Raw genomic sequence first — 23,335 nt, forward strand, 5'->3', positions numbered from 1 at the left:
TGTTTACGTGTTAAATAAACTGCATCTGCTTTAAATCTCACATTGAGAGAAAAGCACATTCATTTATAAGTGTACAAAGACCGTCAATTATTTGTATAGTCATCACTACTTTGCATTTAACAAACTAAAAACAGAAGCAGTGGGGCAGAAATGACAGTCAGCAGAGAATCTAAAAATACGGAAGCCAAAGAAATTCATAAGTTTTCTTTCTATAGCAATGATACCCAAGATGCTTTCGATATAATCTTTTGAATAAGAACACTGTGTAACAGCATAGGATAAATGCATCGTGGGTCTATGGGAATTGTTATAAAATATGATGGCTTTAATATATTTGGATTCTTCATGACTGCAGGATGGGATGGGTTTTTATTTCATCTAAAGGAAAAAAAAAGCCTATTCTGTAGGCAAATGACTCTTTTGTAATATATGTTCCGTAAACCTTAAATAAAAAATAATTTAAATATAATACAATCAAATAATTCTGAGCGAATTGCCCTATTCCTAAGACGCAAAACATGTAACCATATTTACTGATGAATTAGATCATGCAACTAAAAACACTGAGAAAGTGAATAATTGTGATACCTAGCAACTTCTTGAAGATCTTGAGGTGGATTTTCTATAGATATTACCCTCTAAGTACTTCAGCAAATAAAGCAAGCTGAATAAAGGATTTGATAAATTTCAGATAAATTCCATTCAGGCAACCTTGAGTTTGCTGTCTCAATTCCAAAGCGGACAGTATAAGGTGAACACAGGTCCTTCTTGCACAAAAATCAACCAGAGGTTGAAATCCCTACTATTAGAGGTTCTGCTTTGGGAAGGGGTGTGCCATGAAATTGATTCCTCGTGCTCTCAGAGCTTTGGATGACACCCATGGGCATTTCACGTTGATTACGTACTTGTGCCTTACTACATCCCCATCAGGGTGCTAGGTTAGACCTTACAAAGAGTTCCTTTGGTTGAAAAACTGACACTTAATGGCGTATATGGGAGTAGTCTTGAACTGAAGTTTGCAGACCTTCCAGCTTGTGTCTGGGGCTACTAAGGATAGTGCATCCCATAATTCACCGAGATGGCTTTCCTTAGTCATTTTAGCAATAGTTTCTTAGCACAAAAGAAAATTTGAGGAAATCAGGAGCAAGCCAGGGAATCTGGAAAAGAATTAAGAGGGCCACCCTATAAGTGTATCAAAGTTGAGTTAGGGTCATCCCTGGGTGATGATTCATTTAGCAGATGTTTATTGGTAGGCATTTGATGCTAGACACCAATGCTAGGTACTGGAGGCAAGATGAAGACCCTCTTGGTCTTACAGCAGGAAACATAAGAGAAGAAGCAGAAGGGACAAATCATGTCTATTTCACCTGTTTTCTTGTTGTCAGCCTGCATGTGCTTTTGTGGATTTCAGAAATTATATGGTACCTACAGGGCTAGGGGAAATATTTCTAGCTTTTCCCAAAGAATTTAATTTGTGACCAGGAACCATTTACTATCTAGAGAAATCTGAGTCAGTAATGCTTGTCTAGATAAATGAATATATGATGATAAAATATTTTGTGACACAGTGTAATAAAAATATTTAGTAATACCAGTTTATATCTTCCAGGTACCAACTATCTCAAAAGACATTTTTTCTTCTATTAATATTGCCTGCTTAAGACATCGATGCAGTATCATTTCCTCTTTCACTAAAACAATTGAATGTCAAAGAGAATTAAGACATTAAAGTTACATAACTGACCTTAAACAAGGGCACTGAAATAAATACTTAGTCCCCTTTTCCTAAAGCCCGTGTTGCCATATTTGACTCCCCGCCCAGGAAATCACAAATTTTTGGTTGCATGTGTCTTGATTTTTGTTTTAAGAGTCTAAAAGTGATACATAAAATCAGTAAGGTCTTAAAATTTTACAACCCCCTGTCTCCAAATCTATATTTAAATTCTTCCTTTGGATTGAGGTGCCTGGCTGGCTAGGTTGGTCGAGGATGTGATTCTTGATCTCAGGGTTGTGATTTTGAGCCCTGCATTGGGTGTAAAGATACTTAAAAATAAAATATTAAAAAAATAAATTTGGGGGCACCTGGGTGGCTCAGTGGGTTAAGCCTCTGCCCTCGGCTCAGGTCATGATCTCAGGGTTCTGGGATAGAGCCCTGCATCGGGTTCTCTGCTCAGCAAGGAGCCTGCTTTCCCCCCCACCTCCCCCCCCCCCGCCACCTCCCCGCTGCCTGCCTCTCTGCCTACTTGTGATCTCTCTCTGTCAAATAGATAAATAAAATCTTTTTTTTTAATTTTAAGATTTCTTATTTATTTATTTGACAAAGAGAGATCACAAGTAAGCAGAGAGGCAGGCAGAGAGCGGAGAGGGAAGCAGGCTCCCTGCCGAGCAGAGAGCCCGATGCGGGACTCGATCCCAGGACCCTGAGATCATGACCCGAGCCGAAGGCAGCAGCTTAAACCACTGAGCCACCCAGGCGCCCCAATAAATAAAATCTTAATAAAAAAATAAATTTGTCCTTTGGACAAAGAAAACAATAAGCGCGTTCACAGCAAATAATTAATAGCTCTTATTACCTAGGTATCAAAAGCTAAGAATATAGATACATTTTTTTTAAACTCTTTGGGGGCTTAATTATCAATCAATGAAGAAGAATCCTTCTACACTCCACCCCCTCCCTCCCATGACTTCAGGTGCAAACAGAATTAATACAAACAAAACCAACACAAGATGAAAGGTCCTGTTTCAAAGGCATCTTACATTAAGGTGGCTTTCAGAACAGAGATTGTTAACCCAGTACTTGAGCCCAATGAAAATCAGCGGGAGCGTTAAGAGCATAAGCAGCACTTTTAATGGAGCTCCCAGAATGGGGGAAAACCTTATGAGCTCCAAGGCTGTCTTAAAAATGACTCCCAGTAATCTCCAATAACACGAGCGTGATTGCTCTGATGCAGAAAGAAAACATTAATACCTATCTTCCTCGAGTTATCCCGATAGAGAGCTAGCTATCTGGCTCTCTAGACAAGATAGGCAGGTATGCATAGATACACGCTTAACAAGACAAGGGCAACACGGACCAGTTCAGAAACATCAAGCCACCCAAATTACAATAGTCATGCTCGGAATACCACCAAGGACCGGCGTATGTCTTTATCCAGGTGACTAAAAATATCTTACAAATAGGGAAGAGAAATTATTTTCCCCATTGTAATCATGTACATGAGAGCATGGGAGATTGTTTTAAAAGCACTAATGATTAATACCGGATATATTTGCATGGGGATGAAGGGCAGTGAATTCACAATGAAAAAAACCTTAAAAAGGCAACAAAATGCCCCACTACATGTATTTGCCAGGCACCTTCCTGCTTTCCTGATTCCACATAAATACATCTCTGCATCCACTTTTCAACATGATTAGGAGAGGGTGAATAACACACTTCATTTGGAAATTATTACTGCTTTTCATCACCCTTCAAGCGAATTTAATGGATTAAGTGTATTTATCCCAAGTTTACTGGCAGCGGAGGGCCTGGCTTAGGTCTGGGTAACAAAAGGAGAGAAAGAGAGAAGACAACTGCCCTTCACTGAGCTTCTAGTGCATCCCAGCGCCGTGTTCACACGTTTGCACAGTGGGAGACAAGGCAGGTACCTCTGGTTTACCCACGGAGACAATTTACACATCTGTCTATTAACACATGGTAGGTAGTTACATTTCGAGGAAACGCACTGACACATCTGTTTATCCTGTGTCTAAGTAAATCTTGGGGTAATTAGCATCAAAACCAGCTGAGAGGTAAGTGGTAGGTGGACCAAAGAATTTCACAGCAAAAACGCAAACAGTTTCAGAAAATTGGATGCTTTGAAAACAAACCCATCAAGGGGCATACAGTTTTTAAGTAGAAATCATCTTACAATTTGTAACTGTTGCACCATTTCTTCTCGGTAGGCGAGTTCCCTTTTCATCTGATCTTGAAAATTATCTGGTAGGAGAAACAAATAGAGAAAGACATTAATTAGAGTTGCAAAATCTTCTTTTAGTATTTTTAGTAACAATATTACTGATGGTCCCAGAGAAGCCCTTTTCCCTTTTGGATATTTGTAAAAAGGATTGTCTTTTTTTTTTTAAGTAAATAATGTGACTGTTGGAAGGGAAGGCTACAAGGCTCCATAATCAGAACAGGCAGCAAATTTTGAGATAGTAAGGTCTGTATCTCATAGCTCACAGCAACCCATAGCCCATTTAAATAGATGGTCCCCCGCATATAATTACGAGTCAGGTCACCTGGGTGGTTCAGTCGGTTAAGCCTCTGTCTTCTGCTCAGGTCATGATCCCAGGATCCTGGGTTTGAGCCCCACAAGCCCCAAGTCCTTGGGCTCAATGCTTGGTGGGGAGCCAACTTCTCCCTCTCCCTCTCCCTTTGCCCCTCCCCCTCCTTGTGCACACGCTCTCTCTGTCAAACACATACACAAATCTTAAAAAAAAAAAATAGTCACAAACGTCTGATACAGTCATGCTCTCTACCTCTGCCTATTTGAACAGGTCACAGGTAGAGAGCTTCCACTGTCTTAGGAAATGTGGACCTTATGCATGCTTGCCATGCCTCCTGGGTGATAAGATGAGGGTCTGTTACCCCGGCCTGCCTCACTGCACTCCCAAGAAGCTGATAAACATACTCTGACTCTCCCAACCTGTGAACTCTCCCTCCCTTTACATCAGCCTTATTATGTGGTCCTTCATGGGCCAAGAGAGCTCCTACAGACCTTGCCTCCATCTGAGAAGGGGGGAGCTTTAAGAGTTGTTCTCCTGCAAACTATCTTTGCCATCTACCCAGTGATCATTTTTATTGGGAAATGACTTCCCATTGCAACCTCTCCAGGCGATCTTTTCTAAAAGTGTGGACCCACCAAAAAAAAGGGGGTGGGGTAGGCCTGGCTAGCTTTGGCATTTTCTGCTTTATGTGAGAACCTCACACAATCTCCTATTAACTCCGTGGTGAATAGTCAGGGCAGCCCTTCGGAAAAACCAGAAACTTTGTCACATTTTCCCTCAGCTCTTCCTTTCACCTCTACAGCCCGTGGTGTGTGACTCCTTCCTGGACTGCCTCCATCCTCAGCTCCTTTTGCCACTGTCACCTCCCCATCACGGACATCTCTTCCCGGAACAGCTTCCCAACGGGCCACCTGGGCCCTGGTCCCTCCCTCCGCAAATCCCTTTCCTTTTCCTGCTGAACAATCTGCGATGGCTTCCCAGTGCTTTCAAGAAAATAAATCCTTTACCACTCCTGAGATGCTGGGCACTTAGAAATTAAAAACATCCTTTTTATTTTATTTTTTTTTACTTCTACCTTTCTATACTATTTGAATTCCTTCCCCAACCTCAAGCCTGCTTTTCAAATTAGTTAATTAATTAGTTTATATATATATAAAATATATATATACATATATGTGTGTATATATGTATGCATATATATATATGGGGTTTTTTTTTTTTTGAGCAGTTTTAGGTTCACAACAAAATTAAGGGGAAGGTACAGAGATTTCCCATACATCCCCTGCCCCCACACCTGCATGTCCTCCCTCAGTACCAACAATCCCCACCAGAGTGGGACATTTGTAACAATGGATGAACCTACAGTGACACATAATCATCAAAGTCCTTAGTTTACCTTAGGGTTCACAGCTGGTATTGTACATTCTATGGATTTGAACAAATATACAATGACATATATTCCCCATTATAATATCAGAATATCTACCAGTATAATATCAGAGAAAATACAGAGTATTTTCACTGCCCTAAATCCTCTGTGCTTTGCCTATTCACGCCTCTCCTTCATCCACCCCTGGCAACCACTGATCATTCATTGTCTCCATAGATTTGCCTTTTATATATTTTTTAAAAAGACTCATTCCCTAGTCTCACCTCTGAATTTGAAACGAGAGTTATTGTAATAAGGGTAAGTACATGGCACAATGCAAGGGGTAAGGGAGAGTTAAGGAGCAAGAAATGCTTGAGCAGAGATGTAGAGAACAGTATTTTAAACAAAGACATGGCAAGAGGCATAGGGAAGAGCAAGTGACTCAGTTGGTTGCAGCAAAGGCAGAAGAGGAGACCCCTGCACCCCATCACCCACCAAACCTGACTGCGGTACCTCCCTGGGATTCCAGTGCAGACTGGAATGGTGATACTTAGTCCTTACTTAATTCATGCATATTTGTCTATGATGGTACATTTAATACAGTTCATTAAGGTAAAATTAAAAAAAAAAGCCATTAAAGCTTTAGAAAAATGGTGAATCTTTTTATAAAATTTGGGTAGGAAAGGATATCAAAGACAGAAAAACCAAAAAAGGAAAAGATTGATAGATTTGATTGGACAAAAATTTAAAACTTTGGTATGACAATAAACTACAAACAAATCGAACCCTCAATACACAAATGATCATGGCCAACATCTAAAAGTCATTGATACAAACAAAAGAATATTTGTGATATGACAAAGACTTTTATATTAGTATATAAAGTGTCCATAGAAATCAGTAAGAAGAACACATTAAAAGAAATATGACAAGAGAATATAATGGGTATTTACAAAACCTACAGCTGGAAAGTAGACATGGAAAGTACTCAACATCCCTAACATTGAAAGGAAACAAGGAAACAATACGAGCTACCATTTTTCCCTAGGTTAGAAGAGATTAAAAGAAAAAATGAGATGTGGTGTTCCAAGAATGGGAGTGTAAGTTAGTACAATCTTTCTGGAAAGCAACTAGAAATTACATACCAAGAACTATAAGAAGTTCCTACTCTTAAACACAACAATCCTTTCAAGAGTTTATTGTAGGGGAATCATTATAGATACATGAAAGGATTTAGTTCCAGTAATGTCCATCATCTAAAACTTTGATAACTTTAATGTCTAACATAAAAGTATATTTATAAACTCAAAATGGATTAAAGACCTAAATGTGAGACCCCCAAACCATAAAGAATCCTAAATAAGAGAGCATAAGCAGTAATTTCTCTGACATCAGCCCTAGAAATATTTTTGTAGATATGTCTCCCCAGGCAAAGGAAACAAAAGCAAAAATAAACTATTGGGACTACATCAAAATAAAATGCTTTTGCACAGTGAAGGAAACTGTCTACAAAGCCAAAAGGCAACATACTGAATGAGAGAAGATTTTTTACCTAAATAGACATTTTTTCCCAAAGAAGATATCCAGATGGACAACAGACACATGAAAAAAAATTCTAAGTATCGCTTGTCATCAGGGAAATGCAAATCAAAACTACCATGAGATGTGGTTATACCTTACCCCTGTCAGAATGGGTAAAATGAAAAACACAAGAAACAACCAATGTTGGTGAGGATGTAGAGATAAAGGAATCTTTGTGTACTATTCATGGAAATGTAAAGCAGTGCAGCCAGTGTAGGAAACAGTATGGAGGTTCCTCAAAAAGTTAAAAATAGAAATATCATATGATCCAATAATTCCACTGCTGGGTATTTACCCAAAGAAAACAAAAACACTTATTTGAAAAGATATATGTACCTCTATGTTTACTGCAGCTTTATGTACAATAGTCAATATACGAAAGCAACCTAAGGATCCAATAATAGATAAACAGATAAAGAAGATGTGGTATAGATAAACACAATGGAATATTATACAGCCACTAAAAGGATGAAGGTTTTTTTTTTTTTTAATTCTTTCTTTCTTTCTTTCTCCATTTGGGACAACATGGACAGACACAGAGGATACTATATGCTAAGTGAAATAAGTCAGAGAAAGACAAATACCATATGATTTCACTCATATGTGGATTCTAAAAAACAAATGAGTAAAACAAAAAGAAGAATCAGACCTATAAATACAGAGAATGAACTAACCAGCTGCCAGAGGAAAAGGGGATGAGAGGATGGGCAAAATGGGGGAAGGGGAATGGGAGATACAGGCTTCCCATTATGGAATGACTAAGTCATGGGGCTAAAAGGCACAGTATAGAGAATATCATCAGTGGTATTGTACTAGGTTGTACGGTGACAGATGCTAGCTACACCTGGGGTGACGGGAGCACAACTTACAGAGATGCTGAATGACTACATTGTACACCTGAAACTAATATAACATTGTGTGTCAATTATACTGAAATAAAACCATTTTAAAAATAAAGTACCTTTATGACTGATCTGTAGTAATGGAAAGAGGCTCATGTTAAGTGAAAAATGGGGTATATAATATTTCATTTCGTTTAAAAAAGAAAAGGATTCAATATGCATTTAAAAAGCTGAAACTCCAAAATGTTACCATTGGTTATCTCCAGGTGACAAGATTATGGGTGATTTCTCTTTCCTTTTCTTTGTATTCCTGTGTTTACAGTTTCCTACAACAGGCATGTGTCTAAGTTTTGAGATGTAAATATTATTAATTGGCAAATGGGAAAAAAAAACAACCCTAAAATTTCTGTTATGTTTTAAAGGTCAATGAAGGCACAATTTAAGTGGAGAGGAAAAAAAAATCATTAAGCCAGTTTCTCTAATGAGACTCACTTAAAACCCAACTATTTCTGGAAAACGATGGTATGAAAGGAGGTAGCAGAGGAAAGCACCAACACAGTAGCAAGCACTGTGCTCTGTAAACACGGACAGTTTGAAAGCCCAGTGTTTACAAACAACAATAAAAACTATGCAACCTACATTCCCAGGACCAGAAAGAAGAAAATCCGTAAGGTACATCTGGTCCACCCACTAGATTCCACTCATCAAGGAAGAGGCTTTAGGGATTTCTTGGTTTACATCATGTTCATTTTATTATCACTACTTTTGACAACTGTTGGACCTTTTCACCCATACTGTGCTTTAGAATTCCCCACTGTCCCCTCTCTGGAGGATGATGCAAAAAAAAAAAAAAAAAAACGAGAGAGAGGAAACGACTCAACGTCGAATGATTGCAGTAACAGCCCGAGGTGAAAGATGGGACAACCATATTCAAGTATATAAAATATAGTTTGTTTGTAATAAAAGTAACCTTAACAGTAACATGGAAGAGTAGCTCTTTATAAGAATTTAAAATGATGACGTAGTCAAAATCTACTACGGAAATATTTCTCGAAGCCCCAGTCACTGGGCCTTCCCTGTCATAACTGACTGGACTTTCCATCAGTTCTCTCAAGCGCCATGAATTTGTCACATGCAAATCCAAGGACTCAACTTATGAGTCCTCACTAATCTCCTTTATACAACAGTTTTCAGTTCCCCAATCTCATTCTTCATTGTTGGTTTTAATCTCTTCAAACAGAACACCAGAATCGATACCAGTCACGTACTGAGAGCATGTCCCGTGCCCACAAAATAGAGGCGCCATGCAGGCAGCAACAGAACACGCTTTCCTGAACCTATGGACAATACCGTGGGATAAAGGAGAGTAGCAGGTGCGAAACAATCAGAGAGGAATCAGCACAAACACCTGTGGAGCTAGAAATGAACACAGCAGGATGCCAGGAAGGAGTGCCTACTGTAAAAGCAAGGAGGCTTCCTGGAGGTGGTGGCTTGAACTGTGTCCCAGATGATTAGGAATGCTTAGATGAGGGGAGGCATTCCAGACTAGAGAAACAGTCTGCAGAGTTGGAAAGCAAAGGGAGAGAGTGATCTGTAGGGTAACTGGAGCTCAGTAAGGAGGTAAGATTGGAGAGGCATGGCAGGCCAATTACAGAGAGTTTTGAGATTCAGTCAGGAGTTAAATTAGATACAACATGATCAACAGTAGGGGATCACGATAGCTTCTTGGGTAGAAGGTTTGGAACCAGAAGTAGAGCTCTGGCAAGACTGGACCAATGGCAGTGGGCAGAAAGGGCTGGACTGGGGAAGATGGGAGAGGACCTAGGGTACTCTGTTGCAGTAAAGAGGCCTTCTCCACTGGTTGCCTCCTCCAGCATCTCTGGCAGGTCCCTAGTTCAGGGCTGAGTTGGTACCGGTATCTAGTGGCAAGAAAGTAAAATGGGATGAAAACTACAGCCAAGGGATGGATGTCATAAGAAAGGAAGGTATCGGGCTCTGGAAGAGAAGGGAGGAAGAAGTGACAAAGTTGTTAGGGAAGGAGGACACAGTGACTTTGGTGGCAAGAATGACTTCCAGATTTGCGGCAAGGGGAGACACTTGCTTGTTCTTTCTCCTCCAAACTTCTGCCCCCAAGTATGGAGACTCGCTTTCTCCTCCTCCTCCTCCCTCCTTCCTCCTCTCCCAAACTGTCTCCCCCATCTTTCTCTTCCGTCCTTCTGATGTTTACCTTTACTGTCTCCATGCCTAGAATGCATTCTTGTGGTCCTTATTAGCCCTAAGAACCACAACAAGAAGGCTAAGAAAAAACTCAGAAATTTGAACCTATTTTAGAAATGCTTTTTTAGGGGCGCCTGGGTGGCTCAGTGGGTTAAAGCCTCTGCCTTCGGCTCAGGTCATGATCCCAGGATCCTGGGATCGAGGGAGCCTGCTTCCCTTCCTCTCTCTCTGCCTGCCTCTCTGCCTGCTTGTGATCTCTGTCTGTCAAATAAATAAATTAAAAATCTTAAAAAAAAATGCTTTTTTACAATGAATACTGTTATGCTGAAAAGAAATTAAAAAAAAAAGAAAAAAAAAGAAATGCTTTTTTAGAGCTCAGTGCTAATAACCTCCTCTCCCTCCTCCTACATCCTTACCACCACCATCCTCACAGCTGACAGTACCGAGCACGTCTCTCGGTCTGGGCTGTTTACCCCTTGCACCCTCTAACGAGAGACAGGAATTATCTGGCCCATTTGACCATTTCCAAGGTCCCACAACCAGGAAGTTGCAGAGCCCCAGAGTGAACTCAGATCTGGGATCCTAATCCTCACATGGGATAACTTAGCCGAGATCCACAGTGTTCTAAGTAAACCACGCTTTACGTGTCATGACTGAGAGTTCCCTTCCTAGTTAAAGGCTGTGCGAAACTCTGGCCGGGATTCCTCTACGCTTCCCTCTGATGTGGCTTCACAAAGTTCCGTTTTCCCCTCTCCATCTGAGCAGATCTCAATCTGTCTGCCAGCCTCATGGCCTCCCACGTTTAGTTAACAAGCACGTAATGCACATTTGCTATTTTCATTGGTGTGAAATTAACTGCCTCTTTGTGGTATGTCTAAACCACGCATTATTCAAACTTGGGCACACACATGCCACTTCCTTGGTCAGTGGAGTATGCTGCAGATAAAAAAAACAGGAAAAACTTTTTGTTGTTCTTTAATTGAAGTGTTTCATGTATGTGGCAATCACAGAGGATTAGCTTTAATGCAAAAGGATGAATGAAAGGTCTGAATCAAAATGGGCCGGTTGTACGATGATATTCTAACTTCTTTTTAACAGAAACCTGTACCTACTGTATGGCAGGCCAATTAAGAAGGAAAATGTACCAATCCTTATAAATTACTTAATTCCTTGAAATGATTAATTAGCTGTTATCAAGGGGATAAATTACGGATACGCTGACTTTACGGGAAGTTAGGTGGGTATTTTAGTGGTTCATTGGAACTTTGGCCCACTCTGCCAGACTTAAACACAAGGACTTGCAAACTCAACAATGAGGTAAACATCGGCTTATAGGAAACAAATAATTCAATGTCTGCTCATTGCTGCAAGGAACTGGGTGTTAAAATACTGTTTTAGAAATGAGAGAATCGTGGATCCTTTGAAAGCCCTTGGTTTTTAAGATTTCAGAGATATTTTCTAAACGTATCTTTCTCTTTTTCTCGAAGCCACAATGTCATGATAATCCTAACGCACTATTACAAGCTACGGGCCGTTCTCCACGCTTCCATCTTACTGGAGGCCTCAGCAGGCAGTCTCGAAATTCCGAAGCCTGAAGCTCTGTGAACGCCGAGCCTCCCCTGTGGGTACGGAGAGATCACAAACTTGGCAGCCCCCACTGTCCCTTGTGGTCGGAGCACTCTTCCATCGATGCATCCTCTTGTCTCCATCCCTGCTAAGTGTTCAGTGAACTCAGTTTGAGGTGTGCCAGGAACCCAGGCCTCTTCAAAGCCTCGACCCGGGAAGGCACGTCTTTTAGTTGTGCTGACAATCACATTGGAGAAGCCCTGGTGAACGCAGACCTCCATGCTTCTGTTACTAAAATTGTCACAAGCGCTGAAAAATCTCCCAGATGCTGGTCTGTGGCCTTCACACGGGAATTGCCAATGTGAGTTTTGTGGTTCCCGGATTCAAAACCAAGGGGCACACTGACATTTTTTAAATGGGTCCCAGAAAAAACTAATATTAAATTTATAGAATTCAAAGCATAGGTTTACATTACTGATTTTTTTCCCCACTATCCTTTCTCTGGAGCGAAGAACGGGACTAAAGGAAACTCCAAAAAATTTCAAAATACACCACTGTGACGTATTTGTCCAAATGTGACCAGTCCTGGTGAATTTTAGAAATGTGGACGCCTAGCACTAAATTCTAGGACTCTGGGAATAGAAACAACTGTTTTTACACTACTGTATCTGCCACCAAATTTGGAATGGAATTTTAACATTAAATACGGAGAATCCAAAACTGCTAAACTATACTAATCTCAGTCAATAAAAGAAATACATGTGTACTGAATTGTTAAATTTTAAATCTTCATATTTATACACATTTCAAGTACCAGGAATCTCTCCAGCTATATCCAAGAACAAAAATTAATTGTTCCTTTGTTTTTTCTACCTTGGAGAATAAAAATACCTGAGTAATTCTTTTGTTTATATAGAAACAAAAAATTCTATCTATATACAGATATATAATCTAAAAATATCAGAGTATTTAAATACATCTACATATTTAATGATATATTTGCCTACATATTTTAAATACACATAATACATACACACAGATACACATATATCGATATAATAAATACCAAAATGTTCTCATAAGAAATTTTTTTGGTGAGCTGAATCAAAGCATATATAACAGACTAAAATTTCCGAACATTTAGACAGAGACCACGGGAAGGTCCCATGGCATTTTATACGAGCACTTCATACTTAAGAGACAATTTTTAAGCCTAATAATAGAAAAGTCATCACATATCATAATGCAATAAAATAAAAGCGATTTCTTACTGAATACTGGGAAAGACGTATTTCCTTTTAACACTTGGAATTCTTGTTCTAGTCGTCTCCGTAAATCTATTTGTTCAAATAAAACCTTCTGAAGTTCTTCTAATAAAGAAAAACAGAAGAGTCATTTTACTAATCTTTACAAATAACTCTCCAGAGAACTGTTATATATGGCAATTTATTATTATAAGACGAAATATTTTACCAGTTTAAAAAGTGTTGCATAGACATAGGATAGATTTTGTGCAGAAATCCATGAATATAAATCAATGTAATATATTATTTTAAAGTATTATATTACAGTGTCATGTATTGATTGATATGTATGCATTAATCTCAATTATATCCACCCAATGGTCCATATATTATTCATATGTTGCTTGTCAAGCTTAAAGTATGGTGTAGAACGAAAATATGCTCCTATTATCTCCATGGTCTTTTGAAGCTAAGACAAGTTCTACAGAATTAAAACTCTTCCTTACCTTTCCCCATATTTTCAACATCCTTCTTGAGTGAATGAGGTGAATTTGTCTCTTGCGTGTGTTCACCTTTTAAAAAAAGAAGAAGAAATATTGGTTTTGTGTAGTCTATTTTCCGAAAGTTTTTTTTTTTCATTTTCTTTTTTTTAAAAAAAGAAGAAGAAATATTGGTTTTGTGTAGTCTATTTTCCGAAAGCTTTTTTTTTCATTTTCTTTTTTTTTTAAATATTTTATTTATTTATTTTAGGGAGAGCACGAGGGGGAGGGAGAGAAACCCAAGCAGATTCTACGCTGAGCACTGAGCCGCATGCCAGGCTTGATCTCACAACCCCAAGATCCCGACCTGAGCCAAAACCAGGAGTCGGACACTCGACCGACTGAGCCACACAGGTGCCCCTCTTTTCGTTTGCTTTTAATATCTACGAAGGAGCTTGGTTAATAGAACTTGAAAGTGGGAGTTCTCAGAAGCAAACGCTGTCCTCATTTATTCATGCACAATTCCCCTGAAGTACTGTGAGGGCTGCGGGAATAGAGGATGCAGTCTGCCTAGCCTGAAGTGGCAGCCCCCTCCCCCACTGCTCTCCACCCTCTACAACGCAGGTGCTTGTTCCATGGGCAAAAGAGGAGGTTGAACGGTTAACGGATCTGTGTCCAGAAGAATTCCGATCAGAGTTCCTCTCCTTCCAGACGTGAGGGCCCCTAGCAGCAACTGCAGACCGTCAAGGCTGTGGAAGCAGAAATCTCCGGCCTTCCTGGGTCATCACAACTTGGGGGCAGTGAGAAGGAAACAGGAGAAGGCTTTTGTTCTCCTTAGGATAGAATGTATAAGCCTAGAGTTTTCCTAAAAATTGATAGTTTTTTTTTTTAATCAGTCTAAAACAGAGTTGTATTTGAAATAAGTTGCTATTTTGTAATAGTCACATCCTTGACGATAGTTTCGGAAGGACTTGGTCTTCAACCAATGAAAACTAGATTGTGGATAAAGGTCAGGTGCTGTTCTTCCCTATTTCGTTCCTGTGCTAACTAGAATGACCACAAGCTAAGAAAATGGCTTTCGGTACAGTCATACATTGAGCCAATGTAACCTAGAAGACCTAAATAAACTAAAGGAATCTGATCATTTAGGTAACCAGAATTTGTTTTTCCACCTCAACCTGCTATCTGCAAAAATCCTCGTAACAGAATTAAGCTTGCCATTTTCATGTGTGAGAGGACAGACCAAGGTGCTCTCGGGTTTCATGGATTCCTCCTTCCTGGACCTCCTGGGTTGGCTCCTTCCTTTGTACCCGTGGTGCTCTCTGCTTATTCACTTTCCACACGCCCCAGGATGTGTGCTACTTGAGGACAGGGACTCTGTGTTTTCTGCATGGCCAGTGCTTAGCAGGATGCTGAACACATCATAGGTATTCAATAAAATGATTTCAGTTGTCACCGAAAGGAACCTCGGGAAGTCATATATTCTAAACTATAGTACAGGCCAGAATGCATCATTTCAATTCTCTCCTCACCATTCATTCATTTCCCTTCCTTAGCAAGAGATAGAATATAATGGCCCCAGGCACTGGTAGGAATACTGGGAGACTTCACTATCAAGGTAAAAATTCCTGCAGAGAGGGAAACAGAATTTCTGCACAAAGCAATGGCCTACAGAATCAAGGGCAGATAGGAAATTTTTAAATGTGCTATTATAAATGGGGATTCTGCATTCTACCTGACAACCTCTGGGAGTAAGCATTTGCAGGAATGAGTGGACACATATATGTGTGTGTATGTATATACATATATGTGAACATACGTATATGCAAATATCCCTGCATATGTGCATAGTGATAAAAAGATGCTTCCCCTCTCTTCCCATCATTATGACAATAATGTCTTAGGTATCCCTCAGTTCCTTAATGACAGGCCTTTTCTCTACTATCTAGATCATGTCTGTACAACCTCATTCTCACTTTCATCTTGGACATGATCTCTCTCTATAGGTTTTGAGCATTCAAATCTTGGCTTTCGTCTCCATGTAGAATAATGAAAATATCTGTGAAGCATTTAAATATACACTTCACTCTGATTCCTAGAAAATACTACGATCTGAAAGAAGAGTAACATGAAGTTTGATAATAAATCATGAATACATAAACCAAGAATAAAGGCATTTTGAGATGAAAATAAATGCATATTGTGGGCAGTTTTACTACTGTTTACTCCGGTCTCAGCCAATCAGTTAGATGCACAGCTGTTTCATACTCACATACAATGTTGAGTCTGAACAAGAGAAGAAATAAGCATGTGTCTACATCTGCGACCATCTGCCGGGCAGAGGGAGAGTTTACCATCCTTCCACCGTCCCAGCCACTCGAAACACGATTTAAATGAGACTGTCCGTTTCTGAATAGGCAACTCTAGAAGCCATGTCCTAATCGCATTATAGACCTTCTTGATTCATCGGTGTATTTTGTGCACTGTTTAACTTGTGTTACATTTCAGGTGGATAATTAAATTTAAAATTTGAACTCTGATACATAAATATGTGTTTCTTTTCTACTTCACAGTGAAGAGGTGACATAGGTGTGAAACCAATAAACACCTGGCTAGTGCAAGGGAACTACTCTGAACCACACCTGGCTAGTGCAAGGGAACTACTCTGAACCACAAGCAAATCTACAAATCTACAGATAATATTAAGTTTTTCTCTTCATCGGTTTTGTGGAGCTTTTATTAATAATTTACATTGGTGTCTTATCTCAAATAGATACTTTGTGGCAACTTCTCAGTAAAACCTGAGCTTGGAAGGTTCAAATGTCTCACTTATAAAGGGTTTTGTAAAATGGTTAAATGTTAGGTAAATAAGGAGCACAGATGCTTTTCTGTATCTTTTACTGGACCGTTGCCTTTTGTATATTACTAATCTGTGAAACCAGATTGTTAATGGTGGTTAAAAATGACCTCTGGGAGCCTGGATATGTTTGTTCACTATTACTGCTAATGTTTTCCATCTGGTTAAAAAAAAAAAAAAAGGCAGTCTAATACTAGATTAAATAAATGAGATTTACTTGACAACGAGCTTCCAATTTTTATAAATATTCCATTAGGTTAAATGCATTTTACTTTTCCAAAATTAATGAATGTGTTTGGAGATAATCGAGAAATTAAAAAGCTTACTTTCTTTCTCACTCTATTTCTCCTTATGGGGAAAAAAGTTACAAAAAGGCAGGGAGATATCTTAATTGTGTAGAGTTATAGGAGGGAAAATTATAATATGGAAGGAACATCTTTCTTACAGGCCAGGCTTAAATATATCTTAAGTCAGACTGTCAAAGAAAACAGTAGGGTGGCTTAAAGTTGGGGAGTAATGGATAATAAGGGCATAAAATGAATCCATTGGACTGACGTGACTGGAAGCTGCTGCTCGGGGACATGTCTACACCAGGATTCTAAAAACACATGTTCATGGAGCCAGTTGGCCGTGACCTTCACCACTGCCCATGAATCCTGCCTGCCCTGAACACAGGAGCAGCATGGTGTGGCGTTGGGGAAAACCACACCGCTACCGAGTGCTCTGGAGGCCACAGAGCCTGAGACCACAGGGTTCCTGCCCCTGTGGTCTCTCCAGGATCCTCAGCACCAGGTGGTCCCACATTCCAGGTGAAATTTCCACCCCACCTTGGTTCTGCCCTCACAAAGCCATCAGAAACTAGAAGTGCGGGACACCTGGGTGGCTCAGTGTGTTAAGCCTCTGCCTTCGGCTCAGGTCATGATCTCAGGGTCCTGGGGTCCAGCCCCGCATCAGGCTCTCTGCTCGGCAGGGAGCCTGCTTCCTCCTCTCTCTGCCTGGCTCTCTGCCTACTTGTGATCTCGCTCTCTCTCAAATAAATAAATAAAATCTTAAAAAAAAAGAAAGAAACTAGAAGTGCAAGAAGGGTGGATGTGAGAATATGCCACACTAAAGCAGACATGAGCAGTGAAAAGCCAATGAGGGTGAAAATGGAATATCCAACGGGGCGGGGGAGGGGGCGGTGGTGGTGGATAGGAACAACCCCAAACAGGCAACTGATTCTTTAGCACCACCTTTCAAGACACGAGGGTAATTCCTTTCTCTTAAATATCATGGCACACCTCTGCTCAAGAACCATGCAGTGGCTTCCCAGGGTCTACATCGCATAATCCACACGAAATTTCTCCTCCAGGGTATCCAGGTTCTCCAATAACCTTGTTCCATTAAGCTGAGCCAAGTGGCCTTTCTCTATCAGCAAGCACAAACACTTTCCTTTAGTTGGGCCTTCATTCCTCTCATCCACTGGCTCTGACTTAGGCTTTTGTCCTTCCCAAGGTGCCCCATCCCTAACGAGAATGCCACTCAGGTCCCTGCACTTCTGTAAAGCCTTTCCCAACTTCTGCAAGTGTTGTTGATCCATTCCTCTCCCTGCTGACATTCCAAATGCTTATAGTCTTCATTCAACCACCTGATGTTGTGGGGTTTCAACTTGGCAAGCCTAGTCTTCCCCAGCTAGAAAATCTGCTTTCTGAGGGCAGAAGGACTTGCCCAGTAGGCAACCCCATCACCTCTGCCTTAGGGAGGGGCACAAATACTGTTTGCTCTTAATTTAATTCAATCTGGTTTGCGGAAGAAATACAAAGCAATGCTACTTTCAATCCTCAATTGTCATAAGGGGTTTTTTTAGCACGAACTCATCCCTATGAATGATAAAGCACATTCTGATCTGTTCAGGTAGTTGAAGGCATACTCGATATTTTCAGTTCACTGGGAAAGTTTGTGATGTTTGTCTTTTTGTTCCTTTCTGACATTTCGAAAATTCCTTTCGGAGCTAAAATCATAGCGCTGAATTTTAACCAAGACACGAAAATATTAATGTTTATGTCTGCCGTGGCCTCCAAGGGCAAAAATATCTTATGTTTTTAGAGCTTATTTAATTTTAAGAGAAACGAGTAGGTCAGATGACCTGTTCAGTTGGTGGTCATGGGACAGGACAAAAAGCTGATTCAATTGATAAATTACTCTTCTCAGGCTAAACTTGAATTCAATAAACAAGATCATTCCAATACTGCACCCTGCATGTGCATAGGGTTTGCTAATTATGCAGGGTACAATATGTAATGCCTGACCTCTGGATGAAGGGTTAAAACGTTGACATCCACCCATCCTTTCTATGGAAATACCTTCTCTCTCCTTTCCTTCCTCCCCTGGGGTTCTACTCCCTGGAGCCTGAAACTAGCATTCAGAGGCAGTGTGCCAGGCCGCAGCCCCAGGGGCTAGCAAGCTGCTTAGCACTAAAACGGCTTCTATGTTCCTTAGGGACCTGGACCGGACTGGACCGTTGTTGACAACACTTGGTGGAAAACATTTGGAGAAAATGCTCCCAGTGGAAAGAAAGGTATCATTCAATTGTGCACTGAAGAATAAATTGAGTCAAGGAAACTATTTTGGTTTGGGGCTGTGCCTCTACCTAAGACACGTGTGCCCCCTAACATTTGGATGAAGAGTGGGGATTTTAGTCAAACATCCAGACGTTTCTGGAGCTGGCCGGGGACGGTGGGGGCGGTGTGCGGGGTGTCCTGTGCTACCCGAGGTACTCTGGCCAGTGAGCAGAGCCTGGAAGACCAGCTGTGATTGTAGAGACTATGGTTTGTACCGGCAAAGTCACACCCTTGGGGCTGGGTGGGAGAGGCTCTGCTCTCCGCTTCCCAAGAGCCTCAGCCCAGAGCCTGGCCTTCTGTGCAACGGAACTGCCTTTATACAGGTTTAACTCCCCAATAAACACTACATTCTATACATTAAACTTAATTTTAGAAATGGGTTTAATTTCAGCTTCCTGGGCTTTTTACTTTCTCTTTCTCCAACAACCCGATCTTAGAGGTAGAATGCGGATGGGGTCGAAGTTCATCTGTAGTTAGCCTAACTGGTGCATGTAACGATCACCAAAATGACGCACAACATACAGTTTTGAGAAGTTTTTGAGAAAACTTGCATTAGGGCATTAAAAAAATCAACGACACAGAAAATGAAGTTAAATAATTTTCTCCTCTATCAGTAGAACACAGACTTCTGCTAATTTCATGGTGTTAAAATCTACATTAGGGGTGCCTGGGTGGCTCAGTCTGTTAAGCCGCTGCCTGCGGCTCAGGTCATGATCCCAGGGTCCTGGGATGGAGTCCCATGTTGGGCTCCTTGCTCAGTGGGGAGTCTGCTTCTCCCTCTGCTTCTGCCTGCCTCTCTGCCTGCTTGTGCTCTGTCTCTCTGACAAATAAATAAATAAATAAAATCTTTAAAAAAAAATTCTACATTAAATTCTTCCCCTGTGATGTTTGGCACTTCACTAAGGTCAGAGAACAGAAGAGAAAAGAAAATCAATACTACTAGAGTGGATATGCTACAGAATGAACTAAATATTAACTCCATTTGCGAAAAATAGGAGTAAGAACAAGGTTAATGTCAGGGAAATTATAGCAAACTCAGAGTTACAACTTCAAAATTCACAATAAAAATTTATTGCAAGTTTGTATACACATTGCTTCTTGAATTAGTGTATCTTGGATTTATTTAGAATTCTCTGGAATTTCAGAACTTGTGCTTTTTATATATATAAAAAAATTTTTTTTTTTTGGGTCTGGAGAATTTTTCACTGTCCTCTATCTCCTTAAATGTTATATAAATTTTTAAAAATCATGAGGAAGAAGGGAGTTTTTTTTTTTTATAAATATAAGGAAACTGATATCTGAAACATGGGGATAATTTAATTTTGAATACATACATTGAAAAAACCTCAAAATTCATTGTTCGTAAAAATGTAGTAATTCAGAGGTGGGAGGTTTCATCGAATTTTACAGGTGGATAAACGGAGGCACAAAGCAGTTAAAGTATTTACCTAAAGTCACCTAATGAGAGAATTAAAACTGAGACCTACCAGTTGTACTCCTTAGAATTTTTCTTCTTCTTTTCCTTTTTTTTAAAAAATCATAAGCATGTTCTAAGATTGAATGGAATAATAAATCAGAGTGCCTCATTCGCTATATATTCATGAGAAGTGTAACTGCTTCTTACTATCCTCAGAAATCCGTCCACAGCATATTAAGTACACTAGAGAATCATACCAGCGAAAATCAAATTGATTTTAAAACTTCTATACATATAACAAGATGCAGCCACGCTCAGAGTCCAATGGCGCTGGCGTTTCTACAATGAAATGTATTGAAATCGGGGATAACTCCACTTCCATGATTTCCTTGACCTGCTATAGCTTTGAGCTGTCTCACCAGCTTACCCCACTGCATTCAATTTCAAATCACTTAACTTCACTAAAGTTATTCAAAATGGATATGCAAAACCTTACTCTTGGATTGCAAGCAAAATGCTGTCATTTATATTTTTCAGTAGGTAATATTTTGACCAAACTACCAACCCCCCTAACCTATATCTCTTGGTTTTAAGCCATGGGTCTAATTTTAAAGGAACTATGGATAAAATTTCTATAGTCTGCTGAGGAATTTTGGCTGCTTAAAAAGTTCATGTTTGGTCCTTCTAATTACATAGAAATAGAATATCGACTGTGTGTAAGGGTAATGATCATTAGTAGGGAGGTTCTTAAAAAATCATTTAAAGATACCATCCTTTAGAGGCACCTAGTTGGCTCAGTGTGTTAAAGCCTCTACCTTCAGCTCAGGTCATGATCCCAGGGTCCTGGGATCGAGCCCTGCATCCGGCTCTCTGCTCAGCGGAGGGCATGCTTCTCCCTCTGCCTCTGCCTGCCTCTCTGCCTACTTGTGATCTCTGTCAGTCAAATAAATAAATAAAATCTTAAAAAAAAAAAAGATACCATCCTTTAGATTCCTGAAAAGTAATAGTTACTAATGAGGCTGAAAGGTTGAATGAAAACTAAATTTGATTAAAATGATGAGTTTAAAAAGAAAATACACTGGAAATAAGTATTGTTGCTCAATTGAACTTGTATTGGGAAGCAACTGAAGTATCTATATCTTAAAGATATGTCTATATCCGTACGTGTTTTGAGAAAGGACATAGAAATTTCTTGATAAACTGCATTTATCATGGGCACAGGAGTAAAAAATTCGTATCAAAACCAAAAACTGCATCCTGACTTATTAGGTAGTTTGAAAAGACATTTTATTCTTCTATGTTATACTGCATGCATGCTGACATAAAATACTGATATTTTCCAATAATAATGATTGGAGCAAACACTGGCTAAAGGAACACATGGTTCCACAAACCTTATCTGGCCATATGTTTTGCAGACCATTATTATAGGGTTCATCCAGCATTACAGCTTATCTTTCTTCCTCTCTTGATTGGAAGCAACCGGAGGACACAGATTAGTATAGATTCTACCTCTGCATCCCCAGTGCCTGGCAAAGTATCTCACACAGGGTAGGCATTTGGAAGTATTTTTGGAGTTATTGAGAAAATAAATAAATGAGTGCGATCACGTAGATGTGGAAGTTAACAGTTGTCACATAGGAAGAAATACGCCTCCATTCACAGTCAGGGTGTTCTGGACAAAGCATTCTACTCCTACCTCTCCAAAGCAGCTAATCACAGGCCTTCATAATTTCATTGGCTCTTCTGGATTTTTGATGCTTTGTTAAATGAATGATTTCTTGGAGTCCAACCACAAGTAAATATATTAATACCAAAACCTAGGTCAAGCAGGTGCCCACTCTGGTATATTTCTCAAATATGCATTTCAATACAAAGACCGTGAGCTAATCTTCCCTGCCAGACAGGACAGCCAAAGTCCCACAACGACCCAAAGTCCTGAACATTTCTGGTGTTTAAAACATCATCTCCATATGCTCAACAAAAGATCCATAAGGATGAAATTCTTGTGACCCAAGATTCCAAGATAAATTTAACAAAATGAACATTTGTTCGTTTCAATAATATCTGTCATCCTTTCCATGTCCCATCTACTCCCATTCAATACAGAATAATCATATAACTTAACCTACTACCTACATACTCTTCTGAATAATGTGAGAATAAAATTGTAATATGGAAAATCAATGTGGAGCAAGTTTCTCTGGGAATCTCTATCACATTAATTATTGTGAGGAAGGGACTAGTAATATATCAATAGTATAACTAGGTATTATTACCAACATAACTATTGACTGTACTACACTGAGCTCTAGGCACTGTGGAATTTTTATGTAAACACTGATCCGGACTGTACTTTTCCTTACTTCCTTTTGGCATTTGTATTTCTGTCTCAATATCCAACAACAGTGGATTCCGTGGTTTCTATCCATGCTGGCTCCCATTCTTAGAGTTCTGATGGCTTTTCAGGCTTTACTGAACTTACTAAGCATGGGGGAACCAAACCACTTCCAAGGATAGGAAGAACATGTTTTCAGATGGAACCAGCCCAGCCATCCAAATCAAAGGAAGATGGAGAAATTCAGTTTCTAACAGATCTACACAGACTATTAATATACATGAAGAGAACATAACTGTGTGAAGGAGTCATTATGTTCTGATACCTTAAGATTTCCGATGGGTATGCACATTTGTTAAAATGTTAATTTTTGAAAATTTCATAAAAAATGTGAATACTAGCTGTTAAGTGCGATGCAGGAAATTAAAGTTCCTAAGGTGAAATTATTTCAGTTTGCGGAATTTGGATTTTCTCATTCAATCTATGGAAACTCCTTTAAATGTAACAATGTAAACATCAAACTATCTCATAGTTTTGCTCAAATCACTGCTACCTC

The 23,335-nt window shown here is 39.7% G+C and overlaps 1 protein-coding gene across 1 annotated transcript in view; it reads right to left on the reverse strand.

Moving 5' to 3' along the window:
- The window catches only part of SKOR2 (SKI family transcriptional corepressor 2), a 42,136-nt gene that overhangs the window by 9,903 nt on the left and 8,898 nt on the right, over positions 1 to 23,335 (reverse strand). Inside the window, exons 5-7 of the mRNA XM_046025977.1 lie at positions 13,595 to 13,660; positions 13,116 to 13,214; positions 3,912 to 3,979 (exon numbers count right to left, since the gene is read on the reverse strand). Of these exons, the coding sequence (XP_045881933.1) occupies positions 3,912 to 3,979; positions 13,116 to 13,214; positions 13,595 to 13,660 (233 nt within the window). The remainder of the gene's footprint in view (positions 1 to 3,911; positions 3,980 to 13,115; positions 13,215 to 13,594; positions 13,661 to 23,335) is intronic.

The sequence above is a fragment of the Meles meles genome, chromosome 12, assembly GCF_922984935.1.
Source record: "Meles meles chromosome 12, mMelMel3.1 paternal haplotype, whole genome shotgun sequence".
NCBI lineage: Eukaryota > Metazoa > Chordata > Mammalia > Carnivora > Mustelidae > Meles > Meles meles.